Genomic DNA, 13,684 nt, shown 5'->3' on the forward strand with positions numbered 1-13,684 from the left:
CAGAGGCGGGATTGTGGTATCTCAGCTAAATCTGGATCCTTTTTCATTTAAGTTAATTTCTAGCCCTGTGGTGTGAATAATATACTCACCCAAAGGCAATCTGGTTTAACAGCTTGGATCAGTGTGTTTGTCACCTCTGCACTGGAAGCATTTGGCGTGGTATCTAGCACATTGCTTTCAGACTTTTTCTTTTTTGGACTTAATCCATGCAAAACAAAGTACAATTTTAACCAAGTGACCTGGTTAAGGCCTTATATAACCCTCCGAGGAATATATAAACCCCACCTGCTTTTCCAGAGGGTAAAATGCAAGGATCAACGTGGAGTTAAGCTTGGCAAAACCATTCCCTTATGCATCTAAAGTTCATAAAAAGGGTGTGTGGAGTTTTCCTGCAGCTGACAGGAAACTAGGAATGGTTGCATGGGCATTTTTGCAACAAAGGAGAAGCAACGTGGTAGCACACTCAGTTATTTAGGGAGAATACAACTCAATGCCTCTTCTTTGGAAACTACACCCTCAAGAATCCACAGACACTATTTGCCAACAGCTGACTTCTTCTAAGAAGTGCTGCCCTTTATGGCTGTCTTTGAAGTTGTGAAGTGGAATACAAGCTGGATTCAAATTAACGTCTTTCTGTGTAGATATTTTGATCGCACAAAGTTTAATTTTTACAAGTAATTGACCTATTCAGGTAACCTCGGTTATTCGAGACCCATCACTTTTGCTTAACTCAGACGGTTAGTGTTGAATCTCCCAACCCGGCACCATGAGTTTTGCTGAGCTCTTAGACCACGTCGGGGGGATGGGTCGCTTCCAAATCATCTATACTATCTTACTGGCTATCCCAGTTTTCATGATGGCTAGCCATAACCTCCTGCAGAACTTCACTGCTGCCATCTCTGCGCACCACTGCCATGTCCATATCAACATCAGCAACACTCCTTACACCAACCTCACTGGAAAGCTTGCTGCCAAGGACCTCCTCAGGGTCTCTGTCCCCATGGACAGCAAACAGCAGCCAGAGAAGTGTCACCGCTTTGTCACCATGCAGTGGCAGCTCCTAGACTCCAACGCCACCGTCACAAACCTAACCGAGCTGGAGACTGAACCCTGTGCTGATGGGTGGGTGTACGACAAGAGCATTTTCACCAGCACCATCATTACAGAGGTACGTGAGAGCAAGACCTGCTGCAATGCGGGTAACCAGCTCGGAAAAGGATGCTGAAACCATGGGGTGGAAGTTGGGGTGGATGAGTTGAAAATATTTTTGTTGGAATCATGCCTTTTCATAGATTTTTGCAACTAAGTTTCACAGTCCTATGGGCAGAGCGTGTCATAGTATCTATCTATTTATCCTCCTCTTCCTAGTATCTGATCGTAAAATTTGCACCAACCTACAGCCCCCGCATGTCTATTGACATCAGCTTGGTTTCAGCCTAAATCAGTGCAGAATTTCATCCAGGGCCATCTGCTGTTCTCAGTTACATTCTGGCACCCCTGGTGACTTCAGTCCATGCAGCTTCAAGTGGCTGCCATTGCATAGGCATAAAGGAGAGCAGGACACGGCCTTTATGCTTTACAGAGTCTTGATTCCTTCAGTGTATCGGTCGGAGGAAGCTGTGGTTGCACTGGTTGGGGTGGGAATTCCCCCATCCATTGTGCAGTCAGTTTCCTCTCAATTAAACTGGACATAATCCACTAATCCACATTAAAGGAACCATGAATGATGCTATGAGTTAGCCCTGCTCTCCCCTGGATCTCAAAGGGCTTTACAATAGAGACTAAACCTTACTATCCCATCTCACAGCTGGGGGAAACTGAGGCACAGCGAGGCAGCATGACTTGCCCAAGGTCACAGCAAGTCAGTGTCTGAGCTAGGTGTAGAGGTCCTGGTCTCTTGAATGCTCACTCCATTCAAGACCATCCACCTCACATGGGATCATTATATTTGGTCCTACATTAACATCTAAAGGACCCATTCTGCCAGGAACTGCAGAGACCCTAGCTGAGTTCGGAGACTCACTGTGCCAGATGCTACACAGACCCAAGCTGAGAGTGGAGCCCTGTTGTGCCTGGCACTGCACAGAGCCCAGCTCAGACTGGGGAACCCTTGTGCCAGATACTGCATGGACCCCAGCTCAAATCAGGGCCCCATTGCACTGGGCACTGCACAGACCCCAACTGAGATTGTGCTGGGTGGACCCCCAACTGAGACGGGGGCCCAGCTGTGCTGCATGCTGCACAGAGACAAAGACAGGATGATCCTCCCTCATTTTACAGATGATGGACATTGAACCTCAGGGAGATTAAGGCTGTGATGCCCTGCAGACTGTAATGATTGCTATGGAGACTGGCTGTCTAAATGCCATCAATGGTTCTGAAAATCTCAGCCTAAGCCAGGAATCAAACCCAGCTCTTCTGAGCCCCAGTCTGGGGCCTTAACTACAACCCAGTCTTCCTCCTGGAGCCAAGCTTTATTTTCTCTCTCCTTTACAGTGGGACCTGGTGTGTGACTCCCGGCAGCTGAAGCAGATGGCTCAGTCCATCTACATGGCTGGGATCCTGGCGGGAGGCATCATCTTTGGAGGTCTGTCAGACAGGTGAGAGCAATGTCATTATGAAGCAGAGCAAGGCTGATTCCTGGCGGAATCAGGAATCTCGAGCAGGAGGAGAGAAGTTACTGTATCTCTGTATTTGGCACTGGCGCGACTGCTACTGGAATCCTGTGTTCAGTTCCGGTGTCCACACTTCCAGAAAGATGTTGGTAGGTTGGAGAGCGGTCAGAGAAAACCCACAAGAATGATTAAAGGCTTGGAAAATGTGCCTTACAGTGAGAGACTCCAGGAGCTTGATCTATAAAGCAAAGGTTAAGGGGTGATTTGATCACAGTCTGTAAGTGGAGCCCGGTGAATTCTTTTTATAATTGTATATTTTATTTTTGGGGGAATTTCTTGTTATTTTTGTTTTGTTAATTTTATCCATGCAGGGGGATCGGGTCCTGCCCCTGGGGGTTGGGAGGCCCCAGAGGGGGGTTGAGTCCTGCCACCAGGGGTTGGAAGGCTCTGGGGGAGATGAGTCTTGCACCCCCGAGCCTGCCCTGCACTCACCCTGCAGAAGCAGCTGTTGGGGTCCTGTGCGGTGTGGTTGGGCCTGGCTCTCGACTCAGGGTGTTGTTATCTGGTACACGGGGTTGCAGTGCTGTTTAGATTTGGCAAGGTGCTCCCCCCACCCCCTCCCCATTCAGAGTGGGGAGCCAGGCCAAGCTTCACAGGATAGGAGCTGTCACTGCAGGGTGAGTTTTTTGCTTTACTTCGTATTATTTCACATTTGCAAAAAACATGTGGCTCTCTATAAAGGTACTGTACCTACACAGGGAGCAGCAATCTGATAACAGAAGGCTTTTCCATCTAGCAGACAAAGATCTAACAAGATCCAGTGGCTGGAAATTGAAGCTAGACAAATTCAGACTGGAAATAAGGTGTACATTTCGAACAGCAAAAGGAATTAACCATTGGAACAACGGCCCAAGGGCTGTTGTGGATTCTCTATCCCTGGAGATTTTTAAATCAAGATTGGATGTTTTTCTAACGGTCAAATACCAGCCAGGGGATAACCCTACTGCCAGGGGCCCTAGATTGCCTTAATTCAGCCCTGCAGGCCTCATCATTAGCAGCTACGGCACGACTGACATTAAGTATTTTCATCAATAACCTTTTGTCACGTGCCACAGAGCTGGTTTTAGAACTGGGGCCTCCTGCCTCTTTGCCCATTCCCCTAGCCAGGAAGCCATGCCTGTCAATGGCACCAATAGTTCCTTGCACCAGGTTCTGAACATACTTGCCTCAGTATCCTGGGTTTCCCTCACCTGTTCTCTTGGCTTTTTTTGGCTCAGGTTTGGCCGCAGGTCTCTCTTGATCTGGTGCTACTTGCAGATGGCTGTCACGGGCACCTGCACTGCCTTCTCGCCCAGCTTCACTGCCTACTGCATCTTCCGCTTCCTGACCGGAATGGCTTTCTCGGGCATTGTGTTGAACGGTGTCTCTCTGTGTAAGTGTGTCCGGCACCTGCCATCCCCAGACACAAGATGAGCTGGTTACTGGGGATGGACGGAGGTGCCTTGTTCCCGCTGCTGATAAATTACTCTGTGGTGGCAGCACAGAGAGACCAGAAGCACACATAGCTTGGGTGGGATGTCCAATGTCTCAGCACCAAAAATTGGGAGCTAGATTTTCCAAGAATCTTAGCTCCCATTCCAACCTGGATTTACCAAAGCACTCAGCAGCTCCCATTGGGTCACTGATTGCCACAACTGACAAAGACCTGAACATGTTATTTAGGAGGTATTATGCACCTCGAAATCTGGCCCTGTTCTCTCTGAAAATGTGGTACCTAAACGAGAATTGAGTTCTCTGGAACAATCCCACCTCTGTGTGCTTCTGCAGTGCCAGAGCACAGGAGATGCCACAAAACAGGGCAGCTTCCAATAGCATGCAGGTCCCCAAGAATGGAATGGAAGCTATTTTGAGCGGTGTGCTGTCATCAGATGACAATGATTCCACAACAGAACAGAGATTCCACAATACATCTTCTACAGAACAGGCACAGGCTATGTGCACCAGCCAGGAGCTACAGAATGCCCTCCTCATTACTAGAAAGTCCCTTGCACTATACAAGGTATTCAGGTCCTCTAGGAACTGGAGGACCCAGGGGCAGCTGGGTATCAGAGGCTAATGGGACTCAGCCTATTCAATTATATAACAGCTGTGTATTGTGGCTGATGTACTTCAGGGTGCATGTCTGCCATTGCAGGGTATTAGAGCTGCTGCAACCCTGCAGGGTACAGTACAGCCTGCCGCCCCTGTGGGGTCTTCTGGAGTGTTTGTAACCCTGCAGAGGGCAGTACTGCCTGTGGCCACTGGGGGACTGGTGCTGCTGTAACCCTGCAGGGTACAGTACTGCTTGCTGCCACCAGGGGACTGGAGTTGCTGCAGGGCACAGTACTGGCTGCTGCCATGGGGAGGGGGATGGAGCGCCTCCAGCAGTGTGCAGTACCACCTACTGCCACTAGGTGGGACGCAGCTAGCAGGGGGAGGAGGCATGGATCAGGGAATGCATGTTCTGGGGAGCTATTTCACCTCAGCCTCAAAGAGCCAGGGGTAGGCTGTTTGTACATGCTTCCTGCTGCCTCCACTCATGCTTGTTCTCACCACTGGAGGTCATCAGCCCAAGGACAGAGAGATTATTTTCCCTTTGTGTATGTCTCTCCCCAGCTGTGGAATGGACACCCACCCGCACACGGGCTGTTGTGGGCACCATGTATGGATACTGCTACACGATCGGGCAGTTCATTCTGGCTGGGGTGGCTTACGCTATCCCCAACTGGCGCTGGCTGCAGCTTGTGGTGTCTTTGCCCTATTTCATCTGCTTCATCTACTCCTGGTAGGTTAGCTCACCCTTATCCTTTCTGATCCATTCCTCTTCCATCGTGCTTTTCTCACTGGATGCAGGAATGAGACAAACTTTAAGCAAGTAGAATAAACAAATCTCTTATCCTGGTTCTCATACTCTTGCCTCTCGATTACTGCATCATCCTCTTCTCCGGCCTTGGCAAATGCAATCTTGCTCCATTTACATCCATTCAAAACACTCCTCCTAAGATCATTTCCCTGTCTCATGGCTTTGTCCATGTCACCTCTCTCTTTGCAGCCCTCCACTGGCTCCCTGTTCTTCATCACATCATACATAAACTACTCATCTTCACTTTCAAAGCCCTTCATACCCTACTGCACCGTACCTATCTCATCTGTCATCCACTAGCACTATGCCAACTCCCAACTCCCATTGGCCCATGATGCCTGCCTCCGTCGCCCGCTTGCTAAATTTTCAAACAAGCACCTTTGTGCTTTCTACCATGCTGCCCCTCATGCCTGGGAGGAGTTCCCCTGTAAACATCGGCAAAGGTATCTCATTGTCCTTCTTCAAATCCTTCTTCAAACTCTCCTTTAATGTGAGGCTTACAAAAAAACCTGACGACAGTTAGGCTGTTGGTATGCAGAGACCATTGCCTATCATGCTGACCAATATTGTCTCGCTGTTTCCTTGTGCTCCCCTGTCTGTATCCACCTGTTGTTGCTTGTCTTGTCCTTACATTATAAGCTGTTTGGGCCAGTGACTGTCTTTTTGTTCAGTGCCTGGGACAATGGGGTCCTGCCCCATGACTGGGCCTTGAGGACATTATGGCAATACAAATAATGAACAAAGAACTATGAAAGCTGTGGATTTTCACACCTGGAATTGTTTCAGCAAACCAGGAAAATGGCGAGACTAAGAGGATAACATATGAATAGAGAGAGTTGAAGATTTGATGTCTTAAATTTTTTTCCATGAAAAATGGCTTTTCCCCCCCCAAAATTCTGTTTCCTTCAAAAATTTTCAACAAAAGGAAACATTTTATTTTAGTTTTCAGGATGGGGGTGGGGGGTTGCTGAAAAACAACCATTTATTTCTAAATTTGTAAATTTTTTGACACAACAAAAATTTTCATTTCAGTGTTTTGGAGCTATTTTTTTCCACTTTCCCCCATTTTCCAGTGGAAAATGAAGACAAAAGGAAATAAAAGAGAGGAAATAATTTTTTTAAAAAACCCCTCCCAAAATGCAGACAAAATGAAAACTTTTGTTTTGCTGAAAAAAATTTAAAATATTGTGAAAAATTTCCAATGAAACCAAAGCTACTCCACCCATAATGTCACTACTCAGTAATATGAGGAACTGACCTATCATAGGTATTTATCTGGCACCCACCACCATGGTATCTAGGCACATCACAACGTTTAATATATTTATCCTCACAGCTAGAGCTGGCTGGCAAAAAAATATGAGAGTTTTTGAGACTTTGAAACATTTTCCCATCCTGAATCTGGCCAAAAGTCAAAATCAGGAAAACTTTTGTGAATTGATAATCTGAAAAAATATTTTGGTCGGGTCAGCTGAAATGTTTCCTTTTGATAATTTTGAAATTTTTCTTTTGATCTGGAGCTTGTTTATTTTTTACCCTTTTTTTAAGTGTAAATGATCAAAAATTTTGAAACAAAATTGTTGAAACTTTTAATTTTGATAAAGGTCAAATTTTTAAACTTTTTCCATTTTTTTTTTTTAAATCAAGAGCTTCATTGAAACTGACCTTTCCCTGCAAACAGTTTCAGTTTGGACAAATCCGCATTTTTCAATGGAAAAATATTTCAGCAGAAAAGTGCCAACCAGCTGTAACCAAAGCAACCTTCTGAGGGAGAGCAGTGCTATTATCCTATTGTACAGATGAGGGGATTCAGACACAGAGACAAACTAAGTGACTTGCAACCGTCACACAGGAAGTCTGCAGGGGAGCAGGGAATTGAAGCCAGGTCTCAGCTATCACCCTAACCATCCTTCCATCCTGATGCATGCCAAGGTGCAGTACCATCTGCTGCCACTGGGCAGTCTCCTAGTGGGACTGGAGCTTCAGGTTGCAGTAACACTTGGCTGTCACGAGGGGGCTGCTGGTAGCAGGGGGAGGAGATAAAGCAGCGAATGCAGGTTCCACTGCGGCTATTCCACAACATGCTCCAAAGCAGAGAATGCAGGTTCCACTGAGGCTATTCCACAACATGCTCCCTTCTGCTTCTGTCACTGCTTGTGCCCTGCACTGGCTTTGGGCACTGCCCCTAGTGTAGAAGTACTGCACCGTGCTCCAGTGGGGCTGATCCCAGTGCAACAAGAGCAATGCGCGTGTTCTTTGCAGTTGTGTTTTCAATTCTTCTGCTACCCAGGTGGTTCGCGGAGTCCGCCCGATGGCTGGTGATAGCTGGCAGACCTGACGAGGCAGTGAAGCAGCTCAAGAGAGTGGCCAGGATAAACCGGAAGAAGGAAGAAGGAAACAAACTCAACATAGAGGTAAGACTGGATCTCAGAGAGGCTGAGCGCTCCCACCAACTCCAGCGGCTGATATAGGCACGTGGGACAAGCAGATATAAATCAGCATGGCTGCACTCGTGTCATTGGGACTCTGCACATGTACACTAGTGGTGCAACTGGCTTTAGCGCTCCCTGAGCAATGGTATTCTCACCATGGTCTGACTTCTTTCTCGTACAATGGGATTCCCATATGTACAAGGTATCTTCTATCAATCTCTCTACCTATAGCCGTACATACATAACCACCTATCCAGCCATCTATGTATCCATCTCTAGACATAAACACACATCTTTTATAAATGTATATTCATACACATAATATCTCTATTCATCTCCATCTATCTATCTGTTATCCCCACACACGTCTCTCTAGCCATCCATCCATCCCCATACAAATGTTTCTATACATTCAACTATCCATCCATCCCCATGCACACCCTTCTATCTAGCCATCCATCCATCCCTTCCTAGACGTACACGTTATTTTGTCTGCACTGAGGCCTGCTCTGAGACAAGAATTTTGGCACCACTGGATGATCCAGAATCTCATTCTCTCCCATTCCCCTGCTCTGTTTCCAGGCCTTTCCCACAATGGAGGCCCCATGCTGTTACCCAGAACTCTCTTCTCTCCCCAGGTCTTGAGATCCAACATGCAGAAAGAAATAGCCTCTACAAAAAGCAGCTATACCTTCATTGACCTGGTGCGGACCCCTGTTGTACGCCGGATCTCCTTCTGCCTCTGCTTTGTATGGTTAGTCGGCTCTTGTGATTGCACAAAGCAGAAGCTGAAACAATGATATGAAGCAGCCTGCAGCAAGTAAACCAGGCTTGACAATTTGCTGAGGAACGGGGCAAATAATGGATTTTTTGACCTGCAGGCAATTCCAAAAAATCAGTAAAAAATCATTTTGGGTTGAACAGAAAACCATTTTTTTCTTAATTTTTGACTAATCAAAAAGTTGAAAAAATCAAATGAAACATTTTGTTTTGATTTCAAATATTTTAAGATTTTTTAAAAATAAAATTAAAGAAATGTTTGAGACAATGATTCATTTTGAACTAAAACTGAAAATATTTAGATTTTTTTTTATTTTTGTTTTTGTTTTGGGGTGCTTTTTTTTAACCTGAAACAATTCAGCAAAAGGAACATGAATTCCCTAAACATTTTGATGTCGCTGAGTCTGCATTTTGAGCTGAAAAAAGTTTTAGATGAAAAGTTTTGTTCAGCTCTACTAAGCCCCACTGATGCTCCACTTCACCCCAGGGCATGTCAGTGACAGCCAATTTCAATCGGCATGACAGTCAATTTCACCTTGATTGAATATCCCACTAGATCACAATGCAGTATGTTATAGCTAGACTTCGGTAAATCCCACCTGGGGAGACAGCATGTAGAGAAAACCAACAGGAGGCACTTCTACCCAGAAGCAGGCTTAGGACCCAAGAGTCCTGGCTCCTAGTCTCCTGTTCCTACTACTAGGACAAAAGTACAGAGTTGGGAAAAGAACCCAGGAGTCCTTGGCACCTACACTGTCCTGTTCCAGCTATTGGACCCCTTTCCTCTCTGAAGAGCTAACAACAGAGCAAAGTCCCCTCTTGCTCTAACCACTAGGCGCCACCCTTCTTCCAAAGCTGGAAATAGAACCCAGGAATCCTGGCTCCCAGCTGCTCCCCAGTCTAACTCACTAGACCCTAATCCCCTCACACAGCCATGAACAGAACACAGTGCAGTCTACCCACTAGACTACACTGCCACCCAAAAGCTGTGAAGAGAACCCAGGGGTCCTTACTCTAACCACTAAACACATTTGCAGGGCCTATTGCTGAAAGGGAACATGCTTGTAACAAATAAACTCAATGATAAGGACCCTCTAAGTATCAATACCTGTCTGCTTCATTCCAGGTTCTCCACAAGCTTTGCCTATTATGGGTTGGCCATGGACCTGCAGAATTTCGGTGTCAATATCTTCTTGATCCAGATGGTCTTTGGAGCTGTTGATTTCCCAGCGAAGTTCATCTCAGTCCTCACAATCAGCTTCATCGGGCGCCGGTTCACACAGGCATTGACCCTCATCCTGGCTGGACTCTCTATCCTAGCCAACATCTTTGTCCCACAAGGTGGTTACTTGGTGCCCTGGATTTTCAGGGTTAGATCCAGAAGTGTTCAAGCCTTTGTCAAACCAAAGGTCCAAAACCTGGCTAATATGGTCGGCTGCAGGGAGAAGAGCCAGGAGAGTGGTCCATAAGGGCTAATGGGGCTCAAGCCAACCGATACGTCACAGCTGTGTTCTGTGGCTGAGGCCCTGCCGGGTACAGAACCACCTTCTGCAGCCAGGGATTGAAGCAGCTGACACGTGTTTATGACACCAGTTGCCATGGCACTTCCCCATGAAGCAACCTGAGAGACATATTCAGCCTGACCCAGGCTGGCCTGTTGCAAGATGGTTGCGAAGTGGATGAGCCGCTGTCTGGGAGGGGTAACAGACACAGTTTCACAAACAAAGCTGGGTGGATGGTTATTAGTATTTAATCATTGGGTAAGGTGCTGCACAGACCCCAGATGACATCAGGGCCCAATTGTGCCAAGCCCTAAAGGGAGATACAGGCCCTGCCCCAAAGAGCTCACAATCTAAATAGACGCAACACAGAAAGGAATATCACTCTTATTTCTAGATGGCAAACTGAGGCACAGATCCTCAGCTGGTGTAAATTAGCCCAGTCCCATTGATTTCTTGCCCCTTTTGGCTTTAATGGAGCACCTGTGGATTTGGCTCCATTGACTCCAATGGAGTTACAGCCAATTTGTACCGGCTGGGGATCTGGCCCCATTGACTCCAGTGCAGCTATGCTGATTTACACCAGTTGGGGATCTGACCCCATTGACTCCAGTGCAGCTACACTGATTTACACTGGCTGGGGATCTGACCCCATCGGCACCAGTGCAGCTACGCCGATTTACACCGGCTGGGGATCTGGCCCCATTGACTCCAGTGCAGCTACGCTGATTTACACCGGCTGGGGATCTGGCCCCATCGGCACCAGTGGCGCCATCCCATTAGCTCCTGACCCTTCTTGAGCATGTCAGCCTTTTCCCATGTGCTAACCCCTCCTCCACTGTGTGCTTCTCCCAAGATCTGAAGACCCTGCGCACCGTTCTGGCTGTCTTTGGAAAAGGCAGTCTCGCTGCCTCCTTTAACTGTGTCTACCTCTACACGAGTGAGCTGTACCCCACAGTGATTAGGTAGGTGGAAAAACCTCAGAGAGTGCAGCTCAAACTTCACATGCAGCCCCGCGGAACAGCAAAACCAGAGCCAAGTGACTAGTGACTAGAGTTGGTCGGGAATTTTTCATCAAAATGTAGTTTTCTGACGGAAAAAGCTATTTCATCAAAGCCAAAGCTTTTCACAGGAAAGGGCTGTTTAGAAAAAAGTGGGGGAAGGGGGAGGAAGGTTGGATATTACATTTGCAAAACGAAAATTTCAGTTTTTCTGGCTGGAAACAACTTTGTGTTTTGGAATCTGTATTAAAAAACAGCAACCCCTTTTTTGTACTAATTCATAATGTTCGAAATCGAAACAAAATGATGTGATGGACCCAAACCAGGATTTTTGTATACTGTTGAATTCCCAAAATTTTTTGAAATTTCAATATTTCATCCAGATTCAGAACGGGGAAAATGTTTGAAATCTCAAAATTTATCATGGGACAGGAAAACAATTTCCCAACCAGCTCTACTAATGATTTTGGGCACTTCGGATTTTAGGAGATGCCCACGTTAGGACACCACCGCAACTGGGTCTGATTCTCTGCAGTTACTGAGGATGTGCCATCTGAAAAGTGAGGGCCCTCTGAGGCATCTCAATCTAGTCACCCAAAATTGCCCTTCTAGGAAATAGGAATTGCCACATCAGATCAAAGATCTAGCTAGCCCAGTCCCAGCTGCAAGAAACCCTGCACTTGTGTGGTAACCTGCCCCAAGGAAAGTTCCTATTTGTTATGTTAGCACCTAGAGACCACACCAGAGCCCCATGGTGCCAACTGCTGCACAGACCCTGACTGAGATCGGGTCCCCATAGTACCAGGCACTCCACAGATCCCGAGTAAAATCAGGGCCCCCATTGTATGAGGCACTGCACAAACCCAAATTGAGATCAGGGCTCCATTGTGCTAGGCGCTGCACAGACCCCAACTAAGATCAGGGCCCCATTGTGCCAGGTGCTGCACAGACCCCAACTGAGATCAGGGCCCCATTGTGCCAGGTGCTGCACAGACCCCAACTGAGATCAGGGCCCCATTGTGCCAGGCGCTGCACAGACCCCAACTGAGATCAGGGCCCCATTGTACCAGGTGCTGCCCAGACACAGTGACAGCAGTCTCTGCTCCTCACAATCATAATAGACAAGACAGACTGAGGGTGTGAGGGGAAAGAAATGAACGGAGAGAGGAAGTGACTTGCCCAAGGCCATGCAGTGCGTCGGTGGCAGAGCAAGGAAAAGAACCCAGGTGTCCTGACTCTGTAGTCACTCTACTAGTCCACAGGGCCTAGCTGAGAGGTACTGCTTGGCTTATTGCCCGTGAGCTCCTTAGCCCAGATTTTTCTCATCACTGTGGCTTATGCTAATAGCTCTGTTTGTTATGATTTCAAATTCACAGGCAGACCGGCATGGGTTTGAGCAACACCATGGCACGCCTGGGCAGCATCACTGCCCCATTGGTGAAGATGTTGGAGGAATACGTTCCCTTCCTGCCACTGATCATTTATGGAGCTGCCCCAATCATCTCCGGCATTGCAGCGACCTTCCTGCCAGAGACGCTCAACGTGCCATTGCCTGAGACCATAACGGAGGTGGAGACACGGTTAGTAGAATCTACTGGGAGGCAAGAACAGTCGCCATGATGCACCATGTGGGGGCTTTGTGATATAGACATGGGTCCACTGAGATAGAGAGAGAGAGCACAAACAAGAAGTGATAGGCATGATTAGATAGATAATCTGATCCCATTGACTCCAGTGTAGCTATGGCTGGTTTACACCAGGTGGGATCTGGCCCCTTAGCTCCAAGCATGTTTTAAGCCAAGTACATCTCTTGATGCTTGTATAAATGTTAATATTTACCGATATTCTTTTTCATTGAGACCCAGGCATCTGAGAGGTGAAGAACAACAGATGAAGATCCTTCTGAAACCCACCATGCCAGACCCAGCCAAGGAAGCCAGTTAAGGAAAGAAAAATGAGCAACTGTTGTAGGGTCTATGGGTAAAATTTTCAAAAGTGCCTAAGTGTCTTAGGAGCCTATGTTCCATTTTCACCAGTGACTTAGCCACTCCCATGAGAGACAGATGCCTCATCTTCCTGGGCATGTCTGAAAATCCCACTGGGCACTTATCTGAATCTCTTGGCACCAAAACACCTTTGAAAATGTGGCTCCCAATCACTTTTGAAAGAGGGGGCTTAGGCATGTTTGAAGACTCTCCCCTATCTCTTTTACTGTTTTAATCATGCCAGAAGTATTATGCAGGCATCAGTGACAACTCCATAGGGGATGAATTTTGCACTTGATGCAGGGAATCAACCTCTTCAGACAGCATGTTGACCTCCAAGTCACAGCAAGAATTTATACCATGGGACCTGCTGGTGTGCAAGGTGGGGGACACGACTCAATTACTCTATGTAGCTCCTCCATGTAGTTCCAAACCTGCTGTTACACTCTGCTGGGATCCAACATATTGTA

At 47.1% G+C, this 13,684-nt stretch overlaps 1 protein-coding gene across 1 annotated transcript; it reads left to right on the forward strand.

The window, feature by feature from the left end:
- Positions 1-766: 766 nt before the first annotated feature.
- LOC144267453 (solute carrier family 22 member 6-A-like) lies at positions 767-13,173 on the forward strand. The gene is made up of 10 exons (XM_077821435.1): positions 767-1,168; positions 2,497-2,600; positions 3,893-4,047; positions 5,271-5,439; positions 7,808-7,931; positions 8,588-8,703; positions 9,856-10,070; positions 11,085-11,193; positions 12,606-12,809; positions 13,089-13,173. The coding sequence occupies exons 1-10, from the start codon at positions 767-769 to the stop codon at positions 13,171-13,173; spliced, it is 1,683 nt and encodes a 560-aa protein (XP_077677561.1).
- The last annotated feature ends 511 nt before the right edge of the window (positions 13,174-13,684 follow it).

Source organism: Eretmochelys imbricata, chromosome 7 (assembly GCF_965152235.1).
Source record: "Eretmochelys imbricata isolate rEreImb1 chromosome 7, rEreImb1.hap1, whole genome shotgun sequence".
In the NCBI taxonomy this organism is placed as follows: domain Eukaryota; kingdom Metazoa; phylum Chordata; order Testudines; family Cheloniidae; genus Eretmochelys; species Eretmochelys imbricata.

Excerpts from the sequence above, each read along its gene's own strand:
- LOC144267453 (XM_077821435.1), top strand. The coding sequence starts at position 767 with ATGAGTTTTGCTGAGCTCTTAGACCACGTCGGGGGGATGGGTCGCTTC. Across the intron at positions 4,048-5,270 it reads GTTGAACGGTGTCTCTCTGT|CTGTGGAATGGACACCCACC; the intron begins GTAAGTGTGTCC and ends GTCTCTCCCCAG. Across the intron at positions 5,440-7,807 it reads ATCTGCTTCATCTACTCCTG|GTGGTTCGCGGAGTCCGCCC; the intron begins GTAGGTTAGCTC and ends TCTGCTACCCAG.